A 17368-nucleotide genomic window follows, 5' to 3' on the forward strand; every position below is an offset into this window, starting at 1 on the left:
TGAAATACGGCAGACTTTAATTTCCCCACGATCGCGGGCGGATTTACCCTACGCGGGGGCAAGTCCACGGATTAAAGCTTCTTCGGAGCATCATCTGGATTGCGTGTAGCACCATTGGACGTCCACCTATCCGCAGTAAACTGCCGCCGGGAAGCTAAAGTTTTGGAGGAAATAAGCGATGAGAAAGCATGACAAAGAGGGGGAGGGGCCGAAGGGAGGGGCACAATTGGAGACCTCAACCCAAGGTAACTCACGGACGTCATCGGGGGATGTGGGGTAAATCCCCAATGCAGGGACTCACTCATTTTAGGTACTGTGTCACTGTGTAAAGTACTCAGGTACTTTGTAATGCGGCCGCCCTGTATGGACTGCCACACTGCATCGGGCTGCACTTCATCTCAAGACACACATGGCATGCGCGGGACGGTGTGTGCATGCCACACATGTACAGACGGGAGTACCTCGAAATGTGGATGCAAGCCGCCGCATTCTAGCTTTCCCTGTGGAGGGGTGCATTCCCGTGATTCCGCTGTGTAAGCGGTATCTAATACGCCACTGGTAGGTACGGATGATGAGACGCCTCTGCCTTACACAATGAGGTTTCTTTCAGCCCACCGGCTACAGTTATCTAAAGTTTCTGCTTCACAAAGCTAGATACCCCTCGGACCTTTTTCTAGAGTACCGGTAAATGATATCCGTGTTGGCTATTTCATTCAGCGCCCGGCCCGGCCCGCCCGAGATCGCGCCGGACTCTCCACACCCTCGACCCCACGGGACGCTTCTCGTGGCCCTGGAGGACCTCGATCCACGGCGTGTCGCTAATATCGCCAGCAAGCTCGAGGTTTTCGGGCTCTTCGTCTGACTTATCGCTCTCAGTGTCCTCGTCCATGACTTCCACCGTGTCATACTTGGAGTTATCTACGTCACTGCCGTTGAAAGACTGGTAGTACAAGTCTTCAGTGTACGCCCAGCCGGGGGAGTCGAGCTTGCCGTGGACTAGCAACAAGTGGTGGCCCGCTGCTTTGGCTGCTTCGATGCGTTCCAGGGGAATGGGTGTAAGGATCTGGAGAGCGCCAGTCTTTGTGTCGATGCCTCGCAATAGCACCTGGCCCAGTGTTTGCGCGTATCGTGGATCCAGAGTTTGGGCATCGGTGTTTGGGATATAAGGGATTCCCTCAGGCGTCCTGGCGACAATTGCCTCCAAGTCAAATGCGACACCATCAACGTCCATCACGTCAGCGCTTGGTGTCACAGCGGAAGAGTCAATGCTCTCTCTGGCTAGACGAGTGAATGCCTTGACGTCCTCGGTTTCGACTAGACACAAGACAGACCCGTTGATGGTCTCTGCGAGAAGGTCTGCCGGCGGTTGGTACTCATAACTTATGATCCCAGTGATGCCGCGGTTCTTCCCCCTGTAGCCGACTATCAAAGGAGGCGATGATGAAAGCGGAGTAGGGTTCCACAGCAGCTGATTCGACGAGTTTCTCTTCGTGTGGAAATACGCCAACGCCTGCATCGAACGTAGATGTGCCGCGGTTCTAGACGTGAATTCTGACTGCTGCGAGGGAAGCAGCGTAAAGACCGTCTTACACGCCGCTTGCAAGCCTTCGACGGTCTCCCTAGGGCCGTCTTCGGACATGTAAATGACCTCGGCTGGCTTAATCGTCGATACGAGCTCACTTAGTAGGTCCAGCCCTGTTCCCAGGACCCAACCGGGGGTGTTAATGATCAACGGCAGCCCTTTACATGTGTCTTGATATCGTTGGAACAGATCGAGTGCGCACTCCAGATACAGCTCTGGGTCGGAAGCAGGTGATACCGAAGCTATTGAGTGACATCTCATAACCGTCACATTCTGCTCGTTCGCCGCAATGTGGGCAAAAGATGGACTCAAGTTGGGTTCTCTGACCTGAACCAAGGCGATTGTACCTGCAGGAGTATACTCTGGCTGACCGGGATCTAGCTCCATCACAACGACTGAGGGTGGTGTTTTCCGGGTTCGAGTCTGCTGACCAGCACCCGTGAGCAGCCGGTTCCCCAGTATACGGCCAAATGTGGATTTGCCGGACGACTTGGGGCCGCAAAGCATCACGCTGAGGACAGGCTGGTCTGGTTTCGCCTTCGTCAGCCCCGCCAATTTCTTGTTCCAGGCTGGATGCGATCGCAGATCCTGGATTAAAGCTCGCTTCGGCGCGTCTTCAGAGGTACAAATCTGTCCGATATTAGTATGTGATGGATGCGAGCCGTCCAGGATCTTAACCCACAATCTTGTAGGTATCGGTCTTTGCGCCTCGTTTGCTTGCTTTACCCTCGGGCTCATGCCACAAACTTCGGAAGAGAGGCGAAAGCCGTTCAAGCTTGCGCAAACTTGCACCCTGTGGGTGAGGATGCAGTTCAAGTCTGGTCTCCTCCGAGCAGCGCAGCACGGGAATCGCATGGCAGTGAGGGGCATGAACCCATTTGATGCCGTCTGGAGGTCGAATGCTCGCCCCTGCTATGGTGATCTCACCGTCGAGGACCTTGATACCATAGCTTCCGAGCACCAGGAAACGCTTGACGTGTCAATGAAACAACTATTATCGCATACACGGAAGTGTTTACCTCGCTGTCATGGAGTCTTAGCTCTAGAATGCCTCCTGCCACCCTGCGAGAGTTGCTTTTACTCGGCCTGAACGTCGAGAACTGCTGAGGTCCAATCTTTGACGGGTTAATCTCGTCAGCATCTGCGGTAGGGCTACTGAGAAGTCATCAGATGGTGTTCGAAGGGCGAGGCGGAGAGATCATTACCTGGATTCTGTCGCTCCTGCTATTGGCGTGGATGCACTCTGCCCCGGCTTCGTTTGTGGCGTGTGCTGAATTGTTTCATCCTCGGTAGAGGCGACCCTTTTTGAGGATCGTCCTTTCGCCGGAGACCTAACTTTGGGTGCAGGCGTAGGGGTTGATGCTTGGGCATCAGGGGCCGGCTGAGGTTCGGCTTGAGGTGCTGGAGACAAGGACGGGCTCGCCGAAAGCAACTGTTGCCTCAAAGCAAATGCGCTCATTGCTATTCGGCTGTTAGCCGTTTCTTAAGTGAAGACGCTGTTTGAAAAGCATCACAAGGGGTGACAACTAACGCCTTGAGCCCTCAGATGTCTCGACCTTCCGTCGCTTTGGCGTCGCCATATTGAGTTTCTTTGGTAGCAATGGAGAAAAGTCTTCTACAGCAGTATTGATGTCAAGGAATGGCAGGAAAGTGTTGATTGTGCCTGCCGAGCAGCTACACCAAGATAGGTAACCTCAGGAAGGCACAATCCTTCCGGACTTTGCTCAAACGGTACCTTAGGTACGTCACCGTTCCTCTCGCAGTCTGAATGAAGCAGGCAGCCACCCCAGGTCGAGACTGCCTTTTCGCAAATTACCTCCTTCTTGGACCTTGCCAACGCCAGGTCAGCTTTTCTTTTTCTCTTCTTATCTCAACTCATCGCAACCTCAACTGGCCAAACTCACTCGCAGAATTTTGCTCAATTTCTACCACAGTCAAACTTGCAACATCTCATTCAATCGAGCACTGTGGGCGTCAATCCGAAATGGCAGGCGAATCCGTCGGACCCCGCGATCGCGATATGAGATTCGGAGGTGAAGCTCTCACACCGAAAAACCGCGCTGGAAAATCCTTCATGCGCATCCGGACACCCACGCCGACGCCGACGCACTTTAAGTCCCCCGGAAGCGCGGCAGGCACGCGGGTTGGCTCTCACCACGTCGCGGTTCCCGCTACCACCGCGACCCCACCTCTGGCCCGTGCGATCCCTGCAAAGATTTCTGAATCTTTGCGAGACCCTCGAAAAATTCCTGTCCCAGCCATTCCCGCCGCTTCGACGCCCTCAATTCCTTCTACGCCAGCGATTCGCCTCGCCTCCAGAAGCACCCCAGGCACGATGTCGTCACGCAAGCTTGATGGCGTTCACTCGCTGAGCGCAATTCTCGAGAAGCAAGGCCAAGAAGTCGCAAAGCCCAAGAGCAAATTCGCCCGAGGCACACAGGCAAAGAAGGCCGAAAAGTTCGACCCTCGTGCTCAGGAGTCCGATTCCGACGACAGCTCCAGCAACAGTGACAGCAGCGACGATGATGATGGTCCCGTTAACCCCGACTTCTTCGCCAAGATTAACGGTCAGATGGCGTCGAGCAAATCTGCCAGCACTCCTCTGAAGAAGGCCAAGCGCGACAAGGCCGATGAGGTTGCCGATAGCGACGTCGAACACAAGACCTCCAACGCGAAGCCCTCTGCCACCAAGAAAGCACCAGTCAGGCCCGAGAGCTCTTCCGAAGAGTCCTCAGCGGAAGAGGCGGCGGTTGACACAGACTCGTCCTCGAGTGACAGTGAGAGCGAAAGCGAGCCGACTGCGAAGAAGCCAGTGCAGAATGCCACAAAGAAGACGCCAGTTGCCAATGGCACTTCAACGACCTCTTCCAGCGATTCGGAGAGTGAATCCGAGAGCGAGGCCGAAAAGACGACCAAGCCCAAAGCCAAGCCCGCGGTCAATGGCGCGAAGGCAACCAAGCCGGCCTCGACCAGCTCGAGCGAGGCAAGTTCCAGCAGTGGTGAGGAGAGCGCAGAGGACGAGGCAGATGCAGAGGACGACTCCAGTTCCGATGAGGAGGAAGAACCCAACAAGGAGACTGCCGCTGCTGTTGCCCCCAGACGTAACAGCAAGGACCTCAACGTTCCTGGATTCGTTGGCAAGGATTTTGTTCTGAGACAGGCGCAAGGCGATGAAGATGGCAAGGATATGACCGACTTCTTCACCAAGGCCAAGCTCGAAGGCAAGCAGCTCTGGTACTTCACCGCGCCCGCTTCCATCCCCATCAACATTGTGGAGAAGCTTCAGATTCCCTTGGACAAGGCGCACAAGGGAGACGCCATTTTCAAGCACAACTCGGAGGACTACACTGTCGGCTTCGACGTGGGTGCCACTGCAGTAGAGCTTCTCATTCCCAACAAGAAGGGCAATCGCTACGAGACAGGTAAGGAGGACGAAACAAGCGCATTGGGTCAAATTGCTAACGCCACAGCTTAGCCCCCAGGAAGGTTGACAAGGTCCTGCATGTCAAGCGCGTGACCCAGTTGGTAGGTAGCGAGCCCAGTGCTCCCCGACCCGTTCAGCCAAACCTTCCCCGTCCCCAGCCGCAGGGTTTGAGAGCTCGCTTCCACCCTATTGGCGTCCCCGATAACACCCCGATGGGAAAGATCGGCTTCGACGAATCCTCCGACGAAGATGTCGAGATGACCTCAACACCTGCTCTGCCGACTCGCACCAAAAAGTCCAAGCACACATCCACTCCCGCAGCTCCGGCAGGTGATGCCATGGATATCGACGAGCCTACCCCCAAGAGCTCGAAGAAGGATAAGAAGAAGTCCAAGGTCGCTAAGGATCCTGTCGAGGACTCTCAATCTACCATTATCGAGGTTCCCAACTCGCAGCCTCTGCCCACTACCAAGGAGAAGCAGAGCAAGAAGCGACGCGATAGCATCGAGTCCATCTCGAGTGTGGGATCCAACCCAAAGCCGACTCTCGCTACTCCCAGCCAGTCCAAGAAGGCATCTAAGCGCAAGCTGCCCACAGACGAGGAATCCACCCCGGCCCAGGTATCCAAGGAGAAGGCCAAGAAGGTCAAGCGTGACGCTTCATCCCAGGATACTCCCGCTCAGGGCTCTGTGAAGAAGGTGACGGCCATTCCGCCGCCGACTGTCCCCAAGCCCGGTTTCTCCTTTTCCAGTCTCCCCGCTGCCTCCAGCCCAGCCCCCGAGACCTCGACGCCGAAGCCGAAGTCGAAGAGCTCCAAGAAGTCCAAGGCCGATGAACCTGCTTCTACCCGCAAGGAGACACCTATTCTTCCACCCAGTGTTCGTCGCGAATCCGCGGTCCCAATTCCGCAGATCCCCTCCAAGTCATCTCCCGCAGCCGAGGAGACGCCCAAGAAGGAGAAGCGCAAGAAGAGAAAGTCGGAGAAGACAGACGAGCCCAAGTCAAGCAAGAAGGAAACGCCCGTCCCGGTGCCTGGCGCCTAGAAGTCCGCCAGTTTCGGAAAGAAGCCGTTCCGTCAACCCTTTCGACATGGCTTCAAGTAGCCTAGCTGCCGACATCAACGATGCTCGCGCAGCATATCAAAGTTGCCCATAAAACCTGTCAGAGTATATACACCGGTTGCAAAGCCGTGCGATTTGGCTTTGCCGACCATATTGGCGAGCGAGCCTACTTGTGGAAGCTCGCAGATACCAACTTGGCCCACTTTCTTTTTCTTTCTTGCATGCATTGTACCGGATGGAAAAGTACACACTGAGTTTTGAAGACGTAGTCTACGGTCTTAATCGCTCATACCCCCTTCGCCACGGGCTTTGTCTAACTCTCGCTCGACTTGCAATGACGAGGTCTCTGCACCTCTAGAGAGCCGCTCTTGCAAGCCAGACTGTAAGGGATGGACGAGGCCCAAGTGTTGGAAAGGGGTTAGGCTATCATTGGCTTTGTTTTTGTTCGTTTCAGGCGTTGGATGGATCGATACCTAATGTATGTCCCTCGTTTGCGAGGGTTTCATGCGGGTCACAGACGCGGAGGATGATAGAGAGTCTGGCTCTTGGCCTGCTAGCTAGCTAGTCGCAATGATGACGAATGATCAACACTTCTTCAGTGTGCCGTAACGTGACCTGCCTGAGTCCATCATATATGGCATGTTGAATTTCTTTACGCTCTAAGCACGAGTAATATCGAACGCCTCTCTCGCTTCGAAGCCGCGGCAAAACCGAGTTAACACAGTGTCTTGTTGCCATTCTTGTCCCAATCACAGTACGATATCCATACTTGAACTGCCGCCAACAATGTCGCCAGCGTCCCCGAAACGGCAGCTACCACGAGCGCGGCGATGGCGCACTTGTACGTGTGCCGGTGGGACTTCCTACGCTCTGCGTATCTCTCCCACCGAGTGGTCGGGGTCGGATCATCGACTTCTTCCAGCAGACGGGCCAATTGGGGGGCCCAGTATGGGAAATCCTCGTAGAGATCGTGCAAAGTTCGCGGTGTGCCCTTCTTGGAGAGGCCGGTGGAGGCTTTCAACAGACTTGCGTCCAAATGATCACGCTTAATCCAGTCTTGTAGGCCTCTTCTAGATCTGGCGCTCCCAATCAGCGGAAAGAGAAGATCGTACGTCCGAAGTGTCTCTTCTATGAGCTTTGGCGGCAGACAACCTCTGATACACGCTTTAGCCAGACAACCTTCAATTGTGCTCGTTTGAGAACTTACAGTGATAATGCTTCCTCAGTAGTATGGCTGAGATCCGGGCGACTTGCTTTCAGCGTCTCTCGACTACATTCGAGGAATGCTTTGTGAGAGAAGACGTAGAGTATCTTGGTCCTAGAGCCGCAATTGAGATACAGGTGATCCGACAATTTCTCGGTCTGCTGGATCTTTATACCAGCGTCCTTAGTCAGGATGTAGCATCTGAGCTTTGTGTGGTCGATGGGATCTTTAGGTACGTCTGTTGGAGTAGACTGAGTGTACACCCGTCCCAAGTAATCCACCAATGTCTCACTGTTGTCCCAACGGTAGATGTTGCCGCTTCCCATGGCTACAGTACCCTCGGATTCGCATTCCGTCATAAGCATCATGCGAAGCGCGGACTCGACCGATGCAACACTGCTCATCTCAGCGGACTCTTGGTTCAACAACAGATCCTTACGTATCAAGGGGCTTGATTTGAGTAGTCGTATGGCGCCTTCTACGTCTTTCGTATGACCCACGATGCTTGGCTGGTCGAAACAGGGTGGTGGTCGCTGTTCTGCGCAATAGGTGAAGAACCTCGCCAGTCGTCGGTCTCGGTCAGAGGCAACCTGATCTGATTCGCATGGTCCCCATATGGAGTCCGCGATAGTTCTATCATCGAGCCGACTTTCACGTTCGCCCATTGTGAAACAAAACTTATCCCTGGCAATTACTTGGCTTTGTGACTTCAAAGCGATGAAATAAAGGATGAGAAAGAGATCACTCAGGACATTCGCCTATCAAACAATATATCGATGGAAAATCGCAGATCAGGCTGCGTATTTGGGGACCGTCACCAATCCTCTAATCCTTCACCGTGCCACATGACTGCATTGCCAAAAATACAGACAGACCAATAGTGTTCATTCAGCCTGGCACACGCAACGGTCCAACAAATACGTCGCTCTGCTCTCTTAAGACTCTTTCAGACCCCCGCCTCCACCTTTCGATTCTCGGGTCTCTATCCACTCGAGTGTCTTTCTCATCAATGACTTCAAAGGCTACTGAAGGCATCACAACTTCCGATACTTTCTCAACTCAGGCAGCTATGAGTAAGGGCTGCGTAGAGCCAGATTCTTCCGATGTAAGCCTCGCTCGCATTATCTATGCGTTCACTTGGTTGCTAGTACATATAGGCTTAGTGCGAATGATCGCGAATGCCTCAACTCATCAACCCGCCCCTCAAATCCATTCGGGAGAGTCTGTCTCGACACAGCCTACTTCTACGGGGTCTATATCAACAGAGTCCACCTCGACAGAGTCGACTTCGATAGGGCCTGCCTCTACGGAGTCTGCTCCGATCGAGTCTACCTCGATAGAGTCTACTCCGACCGAGTCTGATTCGATAGAGTCTACTCCGATAGGGCCTACCTCTACGGAGTCTGCCCCGACCGAGTTTATTTCGACAGAGTCTACTCCGATAGGGTTTACCTCTACGGAGTCTACTCCGATCGAGTCTACCTCGATAGAGTCTACTCCGACCGAGTCTACCTCGACAGAGTCTACTCCAACAGAGTCTACTCCGACAGAGTCTACTCCGACAGAATCTACCTCGACAGAGTCTGCCTCGACAGAACTCGTGCAATCAAAAACTTGTCAATCAACAGCGACAGCAATCAGGTCACCATCAGAGCCAACATCGACACCGAAAGCGAATGTACCGCCGAGACCCCAAAGAGTCATCATTCGCCCAGATAATGTTTTGAAAACGATTGACCTAGATGCTGACCCCTACGCTGCATTCACATCAACAGAAAAAGAGACCTTAGAGAGTTTCGAGGAAAACTTGAGAGACAAAAGACTCGAGATCTCCTGCAAGCTCGGATTCCGTTTACCGATTTTTCATGCTAGCCTTGTCTCCGTGACTTTTAAAAGAACATTAGGTCAGGTAGTAATGGGTGGATCAGACGCGACAGGGAGAACCGAGACCCTCATTCGAATCACGGGGTTGAGAGATCGGAGGCAGATGAGCTCCTTTCACGATGTCTTAACGATGAAGAAGTATCGAAGTCTCTACGAGCCGCTGAATCTCTGCTACCACAAGGATCGAGTTCTTCGCATGGCGCTTGAAGCTTCATGTGCGATCCGCGATCCGGCACAGACCTTGACGCTCTGCGGCTGTACAATTATCATTCAAACACCTGGTCAGGACCCGCGGACGTCAACGCTCGGCGGCCTTCTTACGGTCAGAGGCAAGTTCTACGCCCTCACGACAAGTCACATGCCTGATGACGATGATGGGTTCTCTGAGGATGCATCCGACTATGAGAGCGATGATGACATTGGCTCCCTCTTCTTCTTCGATAAGAATGACGATTTGGAAGATGAAAGATCGAATTCAGTTACTCCTTTTGAATTCGACGATGGCACTGGCAAGAAAGATAAAACCGCGGTTCAACTTCCAAAGACCGCGTCGTTAGATGTGGATATTGGCAAAAGCGAGGCAACAACTAGAGAAGAAAGTGTGCCAAGGCTCTCGCCAGAAGGAAAAGAGTCCCGCACAGCTGGACTCGGGGCGTCTCCGATGAAGTCAGGGGTAGCAGCTACGACTCATATCATAACCAAAAGCTCGTCTCAGAAGAAGGGCTTCTTAAACCTAATCGAAGGAGACAACCTGAAAAGCGGAGACGATTGGCTCCTCGTGCCCGTCGGAACCAACTTTCTCTTCCCAAACAGATTACCGGCAGGCGTACAGAAACCAGCAACATGGCAGAACCATTTCATCGAAAGCTTCTGCCCTGATTTGGGTAAACTATTCGTTGACGAGAACGACCCGAACAAGCCGCCCTCTCAAAGGACGGTTTGGGCAATTGCTGGAATGGGCGGTCTGATACGCAGCAGCCTCTGCCCGAACCCGTCGTTCATTCTTTCCAACGGCTGCGAGAAAAGTTCAAAAGTTTGGATGGTCGAAGCAGAGGCCCCTAGTCAAGGTAAGTGCCATAGGCCTCTATCGTTTCTAAACCATCTCGAGGCTATCAGTGTGCTGACTTCAGACCTTAAGGCTTCCAAGCAGGAGATTCTGGCTCCTGGATCGTCGATGATAAAACGAGACGCGTACTGGGCATTTTGGTGGCTCGGGTCGGTGGTGTCGGCTACATGACCTCCTTTGCCAGCGTCCGACAGGATATCATCTCCACGCTTCGCATCAAGCAGAAATCGATACAACTGGCTTCCAGAATGGACCCCTTGATACGCGGTCGTGGTGGTGGGCAGGTGCTGCTATCCGACTCCCAGTTTAGGCCACAATTAAGACAAGCCTCACCTGGACAGGTGTTAATAGAACAGGCGTTAGTGGAACAGGCGCCGGACATGCGATCTTGGGGCCAATGGCTCTCTGATGGCACAGCAGCGACTCTGGACATCGTAAGACACCCGATCGACCTCGGCTTTAGCAAAGCATGGGCCGTATTGTTTACTGCGATTGTTTACGTGATAGCTCTCTCGATTATACAAGGTCCATGGGAATCCTGGAACTCCCTGCAGCTGGCACTTGCTCTGCCGGGCTGCGTTCTGTTGTTTTGGGTATCCTCAGAGCTACGCAGTGGTCAAGAGCCACAGAACCGCCCTTCACAGGACGTCTTAGTCTGGCGAAGAAGGGCTTTCTGCACGTGGCTTTGGATCTCGCTTGGGGCAGGAATCCTGGTCGGCTGTGGAAATCAGATCCTGCGACCCACGATACCAGAGGATACAAGATCTGAGGACGAGAAGACAAGGGATTGGAACAAGGGATTGGAGTATCTGAAGGATTTTATGGACTATCTTTCAGCCTCGTTAAGTACTTTCAGAAATGACCTGGAGGACTTGCAGAGGGCATTGCAGGATGGAGATGTCCGAGCCATCTTAGCCAAACTGAGGGAGATGTTTTCAAGGAGACTGCCCAGGGTCAAAAGGTCTAACAAAGTGATATAGAGGACGATTTGAGTTCTCCAACGGTGATTCTGAGTGAAGATAGAGCAACAGAAGTCACGTCTACAATATCTGGACCTTCGGAGTAACGTATGGAAAGCACATTTTATGACATAAATGTCAACTTGTTGTATGTGTTAGCACATCTTTGTATGACCCTAACTGCGTGAAACCGAGGCAAAAAGAATGACTCTCATTGTTTTTCTTCATGCCAATGGTTCTCTACATGCGAGCCTAGGAAGGGGTGGGTGTGGATTCAGGATTGGCATTCTTCCATTACCATATCACAGCGTTAAGCAGCCTGGAAGCCACGAAAGGCCTCGAATAGATCGGGTCCATCGATCAGATCATTAATCAGGATACTATTTAAGAGTAACTTCAGACATGTATCGCTTAATGTCGGCTATATCCGCACGCCTTAGTCCACCAAGGACTAGCCGCGACAGACAACCTACTAGACGGACGGAGAGAGACTGGCTGCAGCTTCATCAACGAGCATTGTTTGCCATTGAGCTGATACCAAAAAGATCGTACTTGAACGTCCTGGGCTCTCTGCGCGACTTCCGATGCCTCCCGGTGTTACTTAACTCCTTTTGCTATAGATTTGCCGGAATTCCACACACCACCTTTCGTGCCAGTCATCCTGACAGCCCGTTGGTTTCCCGCGTCCCAAGCAACAATTTTTCGAAATTCGTATACACATGCTCCATCCGCTATCAGCGGTCATGTGACGGAAGGGGTGACGAAATTCGAAAAAGAAAACCGAAATTGACAGAAACGAGGAACCAGGAAACCCAAAAACCCCATGCCAAGAACCCTTGCTCGGCGAAGTGGACCCCCCGGCCATCCACCCCCGGCCCCTCGGACCCTAGAAAATCAGCGCAGCACAAATCCAACCAGGAAACTTCTCACAACCAGAACCAGGGAAAAAAGCCACCCAAGCAAAACCAAGCAAAACCCGCAATTGAGAGCGGGGGTAAAATTCGCAGGCTGAACTTTGCCGGACCCGATCGCTCGGGTCTTGGCTCTAGCGTCACCTTGCTCCATTCCCGTCTTGCCCGTTTCGCCGTTCCCTCCCCTCAAGCCTCCAAGCCTCCGTGCCTCCGTACCCTTCCTTCCTGCTTCTTTCCCCCTCTTCCCCCACCTTTGTCAAGCTCGCGCGTCTATGCCCGCCATCTGCGGCCGTCTGCGCCATCGCGACGCCACAGAACTCTACAAAGCACCATAAATCCTTGCCGTGTGTGCCGTGGTGGTGCCGTAGCTCCCAAGCCCGGCCGTGGGCCGCGCAACCTACTTGGCCGGCCGAGCCGGGGTCGGGTCAGCTGGGCATGCGAGGGTCGAAATTGAGAGTCCACGGAAAGGGAAAGGATGATATGCGACCACTCCATGTCGGAATGCGGGCGGTTACTCTCAGCTTGCCATCCTTTGGCGTGAACTCAATCCGAATTGAACTGCAGCAGAGTGCAAAATGCGAAACATCACGGGCGAAAGTGAACAATTATATCGAGAGAATAGGTTAATCTCGTCATTCTTTCTTCCCTCATCTACTACTTCAGTAGCGACTGCTCTACCTCTACTCGTGGTATACTCTTCCCCTTCGTGCCTCCACATTACATAGGGCCCGCCTTCCTGCTGGTCGGGCGCCAGAGATCAACCTCCATCCCATCCTGGCTAGATGCCAGACGATATAGAGATTGATCTCGACATTGAACACATTAATATGTACGGGGGGACTCTATATCATCTCATGTCCCCCATCTCTTCCGTTGCTGCCCCTTCCCCGACTCCGTGGGTCTTTCTTCTGCTGCTGTGGTCATCCATGAGGCCGTTACTCCTAAGCCTGTCGAGATCGTTGTGTCTCCGGCTGTTTCTGTCGTTTGCAAAATAAACCACTGTTGCGCCGTTGCTGTGCTTCTGATGCAAATGGTACAGGTAATCCAAAGTGGTATCCGTTTTGAGTGAAAAAAAAGTGCTGATGAGAATCGAATAAAGAGGTATTGGTTAAGGGGGGTGTTTGGGTTCATGGTTTCGAAGAATCGTCCGAGGGTTCCCAGTGCACGCTGCAGGGTTGATCGAGCGTCGCCGCCTTTCGGATTCGCGGCACTACGTGCTTTGTTCATCGTGTTTCTGGATAGGTCTGCGCGTGTGACGAAAGGTGTTTACTGCACAGCCACCTCTGTGAGCTGGGGAATTTCGTATCTGTCGTTGTCGGGTCTGATCTCGATACTGAAAATGCTGCGACCGGATTCTTCGGAAAGGGCGGGACTCAAACTTCCGCTACCCCGGCTGGATGTACTATAGCTGGAGCTGCTACCAACTGTCCACTCATCGCTGTCGGAGCTGCCTCGGCGCTGAAGGTATCCCATGTTATACATCCGTCCGTACTCCTCGTCGAAAACCTTGGTCTGCTCGCCAATCTCAACGTAGTCGTACTCCCAGCGAGTCTTCTTGTCAGCCTGCTGCTGAGGAAGGTATCGGGCTTTGGCGAAGTAGAAAATTCCAGCCGAGAGCAAAGAGCCGCCAACCAGATCGACCGCGTAGTGGTGGTTGAGGTACATGGTTGCCCACCAGATCCATCCAACGTAAATGACGAACAGAGGGCGGAAGCGGGGGAAGCAGTAGCTCAGAATGAGAGCCTCCATGACGGCGTCCGCAGCGTGCAGCGACGGGAAAGCGCCAAAAGGAACTGGAGCGGTCGAGAAGCTGGTGGTGTACATATCGATGCCGAGGATAGCGTCAATGCGGGCCAGGCCAGCGGGGGATCCGGACATGCCGTACGCAGCTGGGGCGAGGCCATGCTCGTTCTCGTACCACGGAGGAGTGCAGGGGAAGACGAGCTGGATGGTGACGCCGAGAACGTTTAGCCATCCGAAGCACTTGGCGAAAATCGGAAGCGTCTTGGGAGCGGCAAAGAGGAAGAGGAAGCCAGCGCAGATAAAGGGAGCGCCAAAGTGGCCAAGTCCGTACGGGATCCAGGCGAGAATGTCGAGAACCGGATGAGTGTGAGCGGACAAAATGTTGGATAGGTTGGCACCGTAGAGGACGTTCTCGAGGGCGGGGAGGACGCGAACCCAGATGTGGGGGCGGTATTTCGCATCAATGAAGCTGATCTTGAATTAGCATTCGAGCCAGGCGACTAACACCACAAGCAAGTCGACTTACCGGCTACAAAAGAAATAGATGAGGTATGCCCATATACTCAATCCTGGGAAGAAGAACTGGCTGGTGACGGGTATCGTCAAAAGCAAGAGACCCCCAGTGACGGCGAGGGTCTTGATTAGTGGCGCTGAGGGCGTAATGCAGAGCGAGAAGATGATGAGGGCGATGAGGATCGTGTACTGCAGGTCGAGCAGGCGCCACTTGTGATTTTGCAGTTTCCGTAATGTGTCGAGAGGGTTGAGAGACTTTTGCAGTGAAGTGACATCTTCGGCACCAGCGTAGTTTCCAGATGCGCGCTTCTTCTGATTTCTCTTTGCTCGGCTGGGTCGGTATCGGTGGGGGATGGGGTTGAGCTTGGCGAAGTTGAGGTTACCGGTCCATAGAGATGGCAGCGTGGGCTTTCCTTTTAGGAAAGTGCTGAAGTCCTGCATGGCTACTGATGCCCTCGGAGGGGAAGGAAGTCGAGAATCGCGACGCAATGCGATGGGCGAAGTTGGAAGGTGTAATAGGTGACGGTAAAGAGGACCAAAGGGCGAGTTGGTCTTCTACCGGGGATGCGTCGACTTTCCGTTTCTGACTAAAACCGAACCATCCAGCAGGCGTTGTGTGTGTTGTCTTGGAATCTGTCTTGCTCGCTGACCCAGCTACGTCACGTCGCAGTGAACCGTCCTGTTGGAATCCCTAAAATTCCTAATTCCACTAATGCTTCGAGTATCGGCGAGCTGGTTGGTCGTCACCGGAGGAGAGGGAGGAAATAGGTGAATAATCAACGAGCAACCAAAGGATGTTGGAGGGAGCAGGTATTTTGGAGAGGGAGGGGAGGAGGTCAAAAGGGAATGGGACAGGCGACAAAGTTACGGAAAGTGTGGATGACTAGATTGATATGTATGATGAGGCAGCGGAACAGGCGGGCAAAGCGGCAGGGCAAGGCAAAGTAGGTTAAGGTAAGGCAGAGACGGGATAGAGTGAGAACGGAGACAAGACAAGAGACAAGGTCCACGGTCCCAAGAGTTTTGCAGATGGAGGCCGAGCTTTGGGACAAAGTCGCTCTGGACCTTTGGACTCTTGGAAATCCATCTTTGAACGAAAAGTGTGTGGAGTGACAAGTACCAAGGACACCCAAGACACAGCGGAAAGGTACCAAGACTGCCCAAGCCGGCCTACGGAAGCGGCGGGGACCGGGGTGCTTGTCAGAAGCCGAGAGATTTTTGGGTGCAGCGACTGCGAGGAAGGTGAGCCTTGGGGCTTGGGCAAGCAGAACCTGGTGGGTGTGGGTGGTCGACGTTCTGTGGTGTGTGGAGTGTGGGCGACCTTAGTTTGCTCTCCGTCTCTTCTCGCAGAGGACAGTGAGAACCGGAGCGAGGTACCAGGGGGAGGAAGTGGAGGGACCGTACGAGTACCGTAGGTACCTAGACTGCCTTGCGACAAGGTATACGGTACGCGGACTTTGTCTCTTGGGTGGGCTGGCCGACGGGTTTGTAAGGTACCTTACCTGATCGTGGGTACGGAGTACGGAGGACCTTTGACCACCTTTCCTTCCTTGTGGGCGCGAGTCTCCCGTCCCTACACAGCTGACCGAGACCAGGGGAGGGGGGAACTGTCGGGCGGTATGTGGTCCGTTTTGGTGCGTGGGACGCTGGGACTGGGCCAAGTGAAAAGTCCGAATCGAAAGAAAATGGAGCTATGATGCTCTGCTGCAGTACCTATTGCTTCATCCAGGTCAACCCTGGAGTCCCTTAGCATGCCTTTCTTGGCAAACACCAGTCTGAGTACCGAGTACTCCCGTCATCCCGCCCGTCCTCTCTCCGTTTGTCCTTCGGCCACCGCCGACTGCGTCTTCCACTACATCTCTTACTGCAGGTATATTCGTGCTTGTATTGTTCTCCGTACCGCGGTACCAGCCCGATTGCGTCTAAATTTGCAGAATACCGCCCAGGTTTTGCTTCCTCCTTTCGCTTTGCCATATTAATACTCCATACGCGGGATTCAAAGAATGGGCGCAGCATGGCAAGGCAGATGCCAAGGGGACGATGCTCTGCCGTCTTTCCATCATCCTGCCCTCGGAAATGATAACCATGGACTGGTTGGTCACAAGTGTTGCTGTCATGATTTGCTATCGAAAAGCTGGTAAGCTTCGGCGCCGTCTCTGCGAGGTCTCATGTCGATCTTTCCGGGGTGGATGAAAAGACGGTGCTTGTGCTTTGCTGTCTCTGTCTGCATCTGTGATGACTGACCGACTGACTGCTCGATGACTGACACACGCTGGGCAGGTGCCGTAGCAATGGAAGTACACGTACTTGCGTATTTTGCGTATTCACCCATGCCGGTACGGAGTAGTGGATTCTATTGTTGCTTGCCCATTGGGGGCCATCGCCAACCTGAGCGGCAGAGTGGGAAAACAGAGTCACACGCAGCGCAGTGAGCGCACAAGACACAGAATCAGAGAGAGAAAATGAGAGAGGAAGCTCGGATGCTGCGGCTCGGGTAAAGGTACTTGTACCGATTTGGCGGGGCATGTCTGCGGTACATAGAGAGGAACTCCCCAATGGCTTCTAAGTTCTGCCCTTTTCTTTGGTGAAAATACTGGAAAATATGGAGCGAAAAGGCGCACGGGCTTATCTTGCAAGAAACGAGTGCAGGGATTGGGCGATGCGCACCTCACCTCCCTGCAGTTGATCGGGCAGGAGGCTGCTTTGAACGGTACGTATCTTCAAGTACTCCTACCTTACTACCGTCGTGCCCCATTCCTTCCCAAGTCCGCTGGCGCTGCTTGTGACGCGGGCGGGAAGGAGCATCTCTGGCTTTGTGGGCGGGCGGGCTTGCCTTACGTGATGATGCGCTATTACCAGTCGGTAAGGTCAAGATTTCTGGGTGACACCGGGATGATCCAATTTTTTTGCTTCGATTTTTTCATTAGTCTGCCTATTGTTTTTTTTTCCTTTCTCCGCCCTCGCCTTCGCATTCTCTTGTGGATTACAGATCACAATTCCGAGGTCAGAAACACAGCAAAG

General features: G+C 53.4%; 5 protein-coding genes across 5 annotated transcripts; 2 read left to right on the plus strand and 3 right to left on the minus strand.

Annotated features, from left to right (window-relative positions):
* Positions 1-709: 709 nt before the first annotated feature.
* Positions 710-3522, minus strand: HER10_EVM0010300 (uncharacterized protein; the record flags this gene model as incomplete). The annotated part of the gene is made up of 5 exons (XM_035479764.1): positions 3114-3522; positions 2788-3043; positions 2602-2737; positions 2265-2552; positions 710-2212 (listed from the first exon to the last, which is right to left on the minus strand). The coding sequence occupies exons 1-5, from the start codon at positions 3160-3162 to the stop codon at positions 710-712; spliced, it is 2232 nt and encodes a 743-aa protein (XP_035328419.1). The 5' UTR covers positions 3163-3522.
* Positions 3523-3566: 44 nt separating this feature from the next.
* HER10_EVM0003907 (uncharacterized protein) lies at positions 3567-6060 on the plus strand (the record flags this gene model as incomplete). Its single annotated transcript, XM_035473568.1, has 2 exons — positions 3567-5004; positions 5058-6060. The coding sequence occupies 2 exons, from the start codon at positions 3567-3569 to the stop codon at positions 6047-6049; spliced, it is 2430 nt and encodes an 809-aa protein (XP_035327837.1). The 3' UTR covers positions 6050-6060.
* Positions 6061-6782: 722 nt separating this feature from the next.
* On the minus strand, positions 6783-8061 carry HER10_EVM0004188 (uncharacterized protein; the record flags this gene model as incomplete). Its single annotated transcript, XM_035473840.1, has 2 exons — positions 7275-8061; positions 6783-7221 (listed from the first exon to the last, which is right to left on the minus strand). Exons 1-2 carry the CDS (start codon positions 7934-7936, stop codon positions 6783-6785), a joined length of 1101 nt encoding a protein of 366 aa, XP_035327869.1. The 5' UTR covers positions 7937-8061.
* Positions 8062-8340: 279 nt separating this feature from the next.
* Positions 8341-11201, plus strand: HER10_EVM0004938 (uncharacterized protein; the record flags this gene model as incomplete). The annotated part of the gene is made up of 5 exons (XM_035474565.1): positions 8341-8492; positions 8657-8949; positions 8987-10222; positions 10294-10404; positions 10585-11201. The coding sequence occupies 5 exons, from the start codon at positions 8341-8343 to the stop codon at positions 11199-11201; spliced, it is 2409 nt and encodes an 802-aa protein (XP_035327944.1).
* Positions 11202-12716: 1515 nt separating this feature from the next.
* HER10_EVM0009676 (PAP2 superfamily protein) lies at positions 12717-15632 on the minus strand. The gene is made up of 2 exons (XM_035479156.1): positions 14361-15632; positions 12717-14303 (listed from the first exon to the last, which is right to left on the minus strand). Exons 1-2 carry the CDS (start codon positions 14786-14788, stop codon positions 13358-13360), a joined length of 1374 nt encoding a protein of 457 aa, XP_035328363.1. The 5' UTR covers positions 14789-15632; the 3' UTR covers positions 12717-13357.
* Between the last annotated feature and the right edge of the window lie 1736 nt (positions 15633-17368).

Source organism: Colletotrichum scovillei, assembly GCF_011075155.1.
Source record: "Colletotrichum scovillei strain TJNH1 chromosome Unknown Contig00010, whole genome shotgun sequence".
Taxonomy (NCBI): domain Eukaryota; kingdom Fungi; phylum Ascomycota; class Sordariomycetes; order Glomerellales; family Glomerellaceae; genus Colletotrichum; species Colletotrichum scovillei.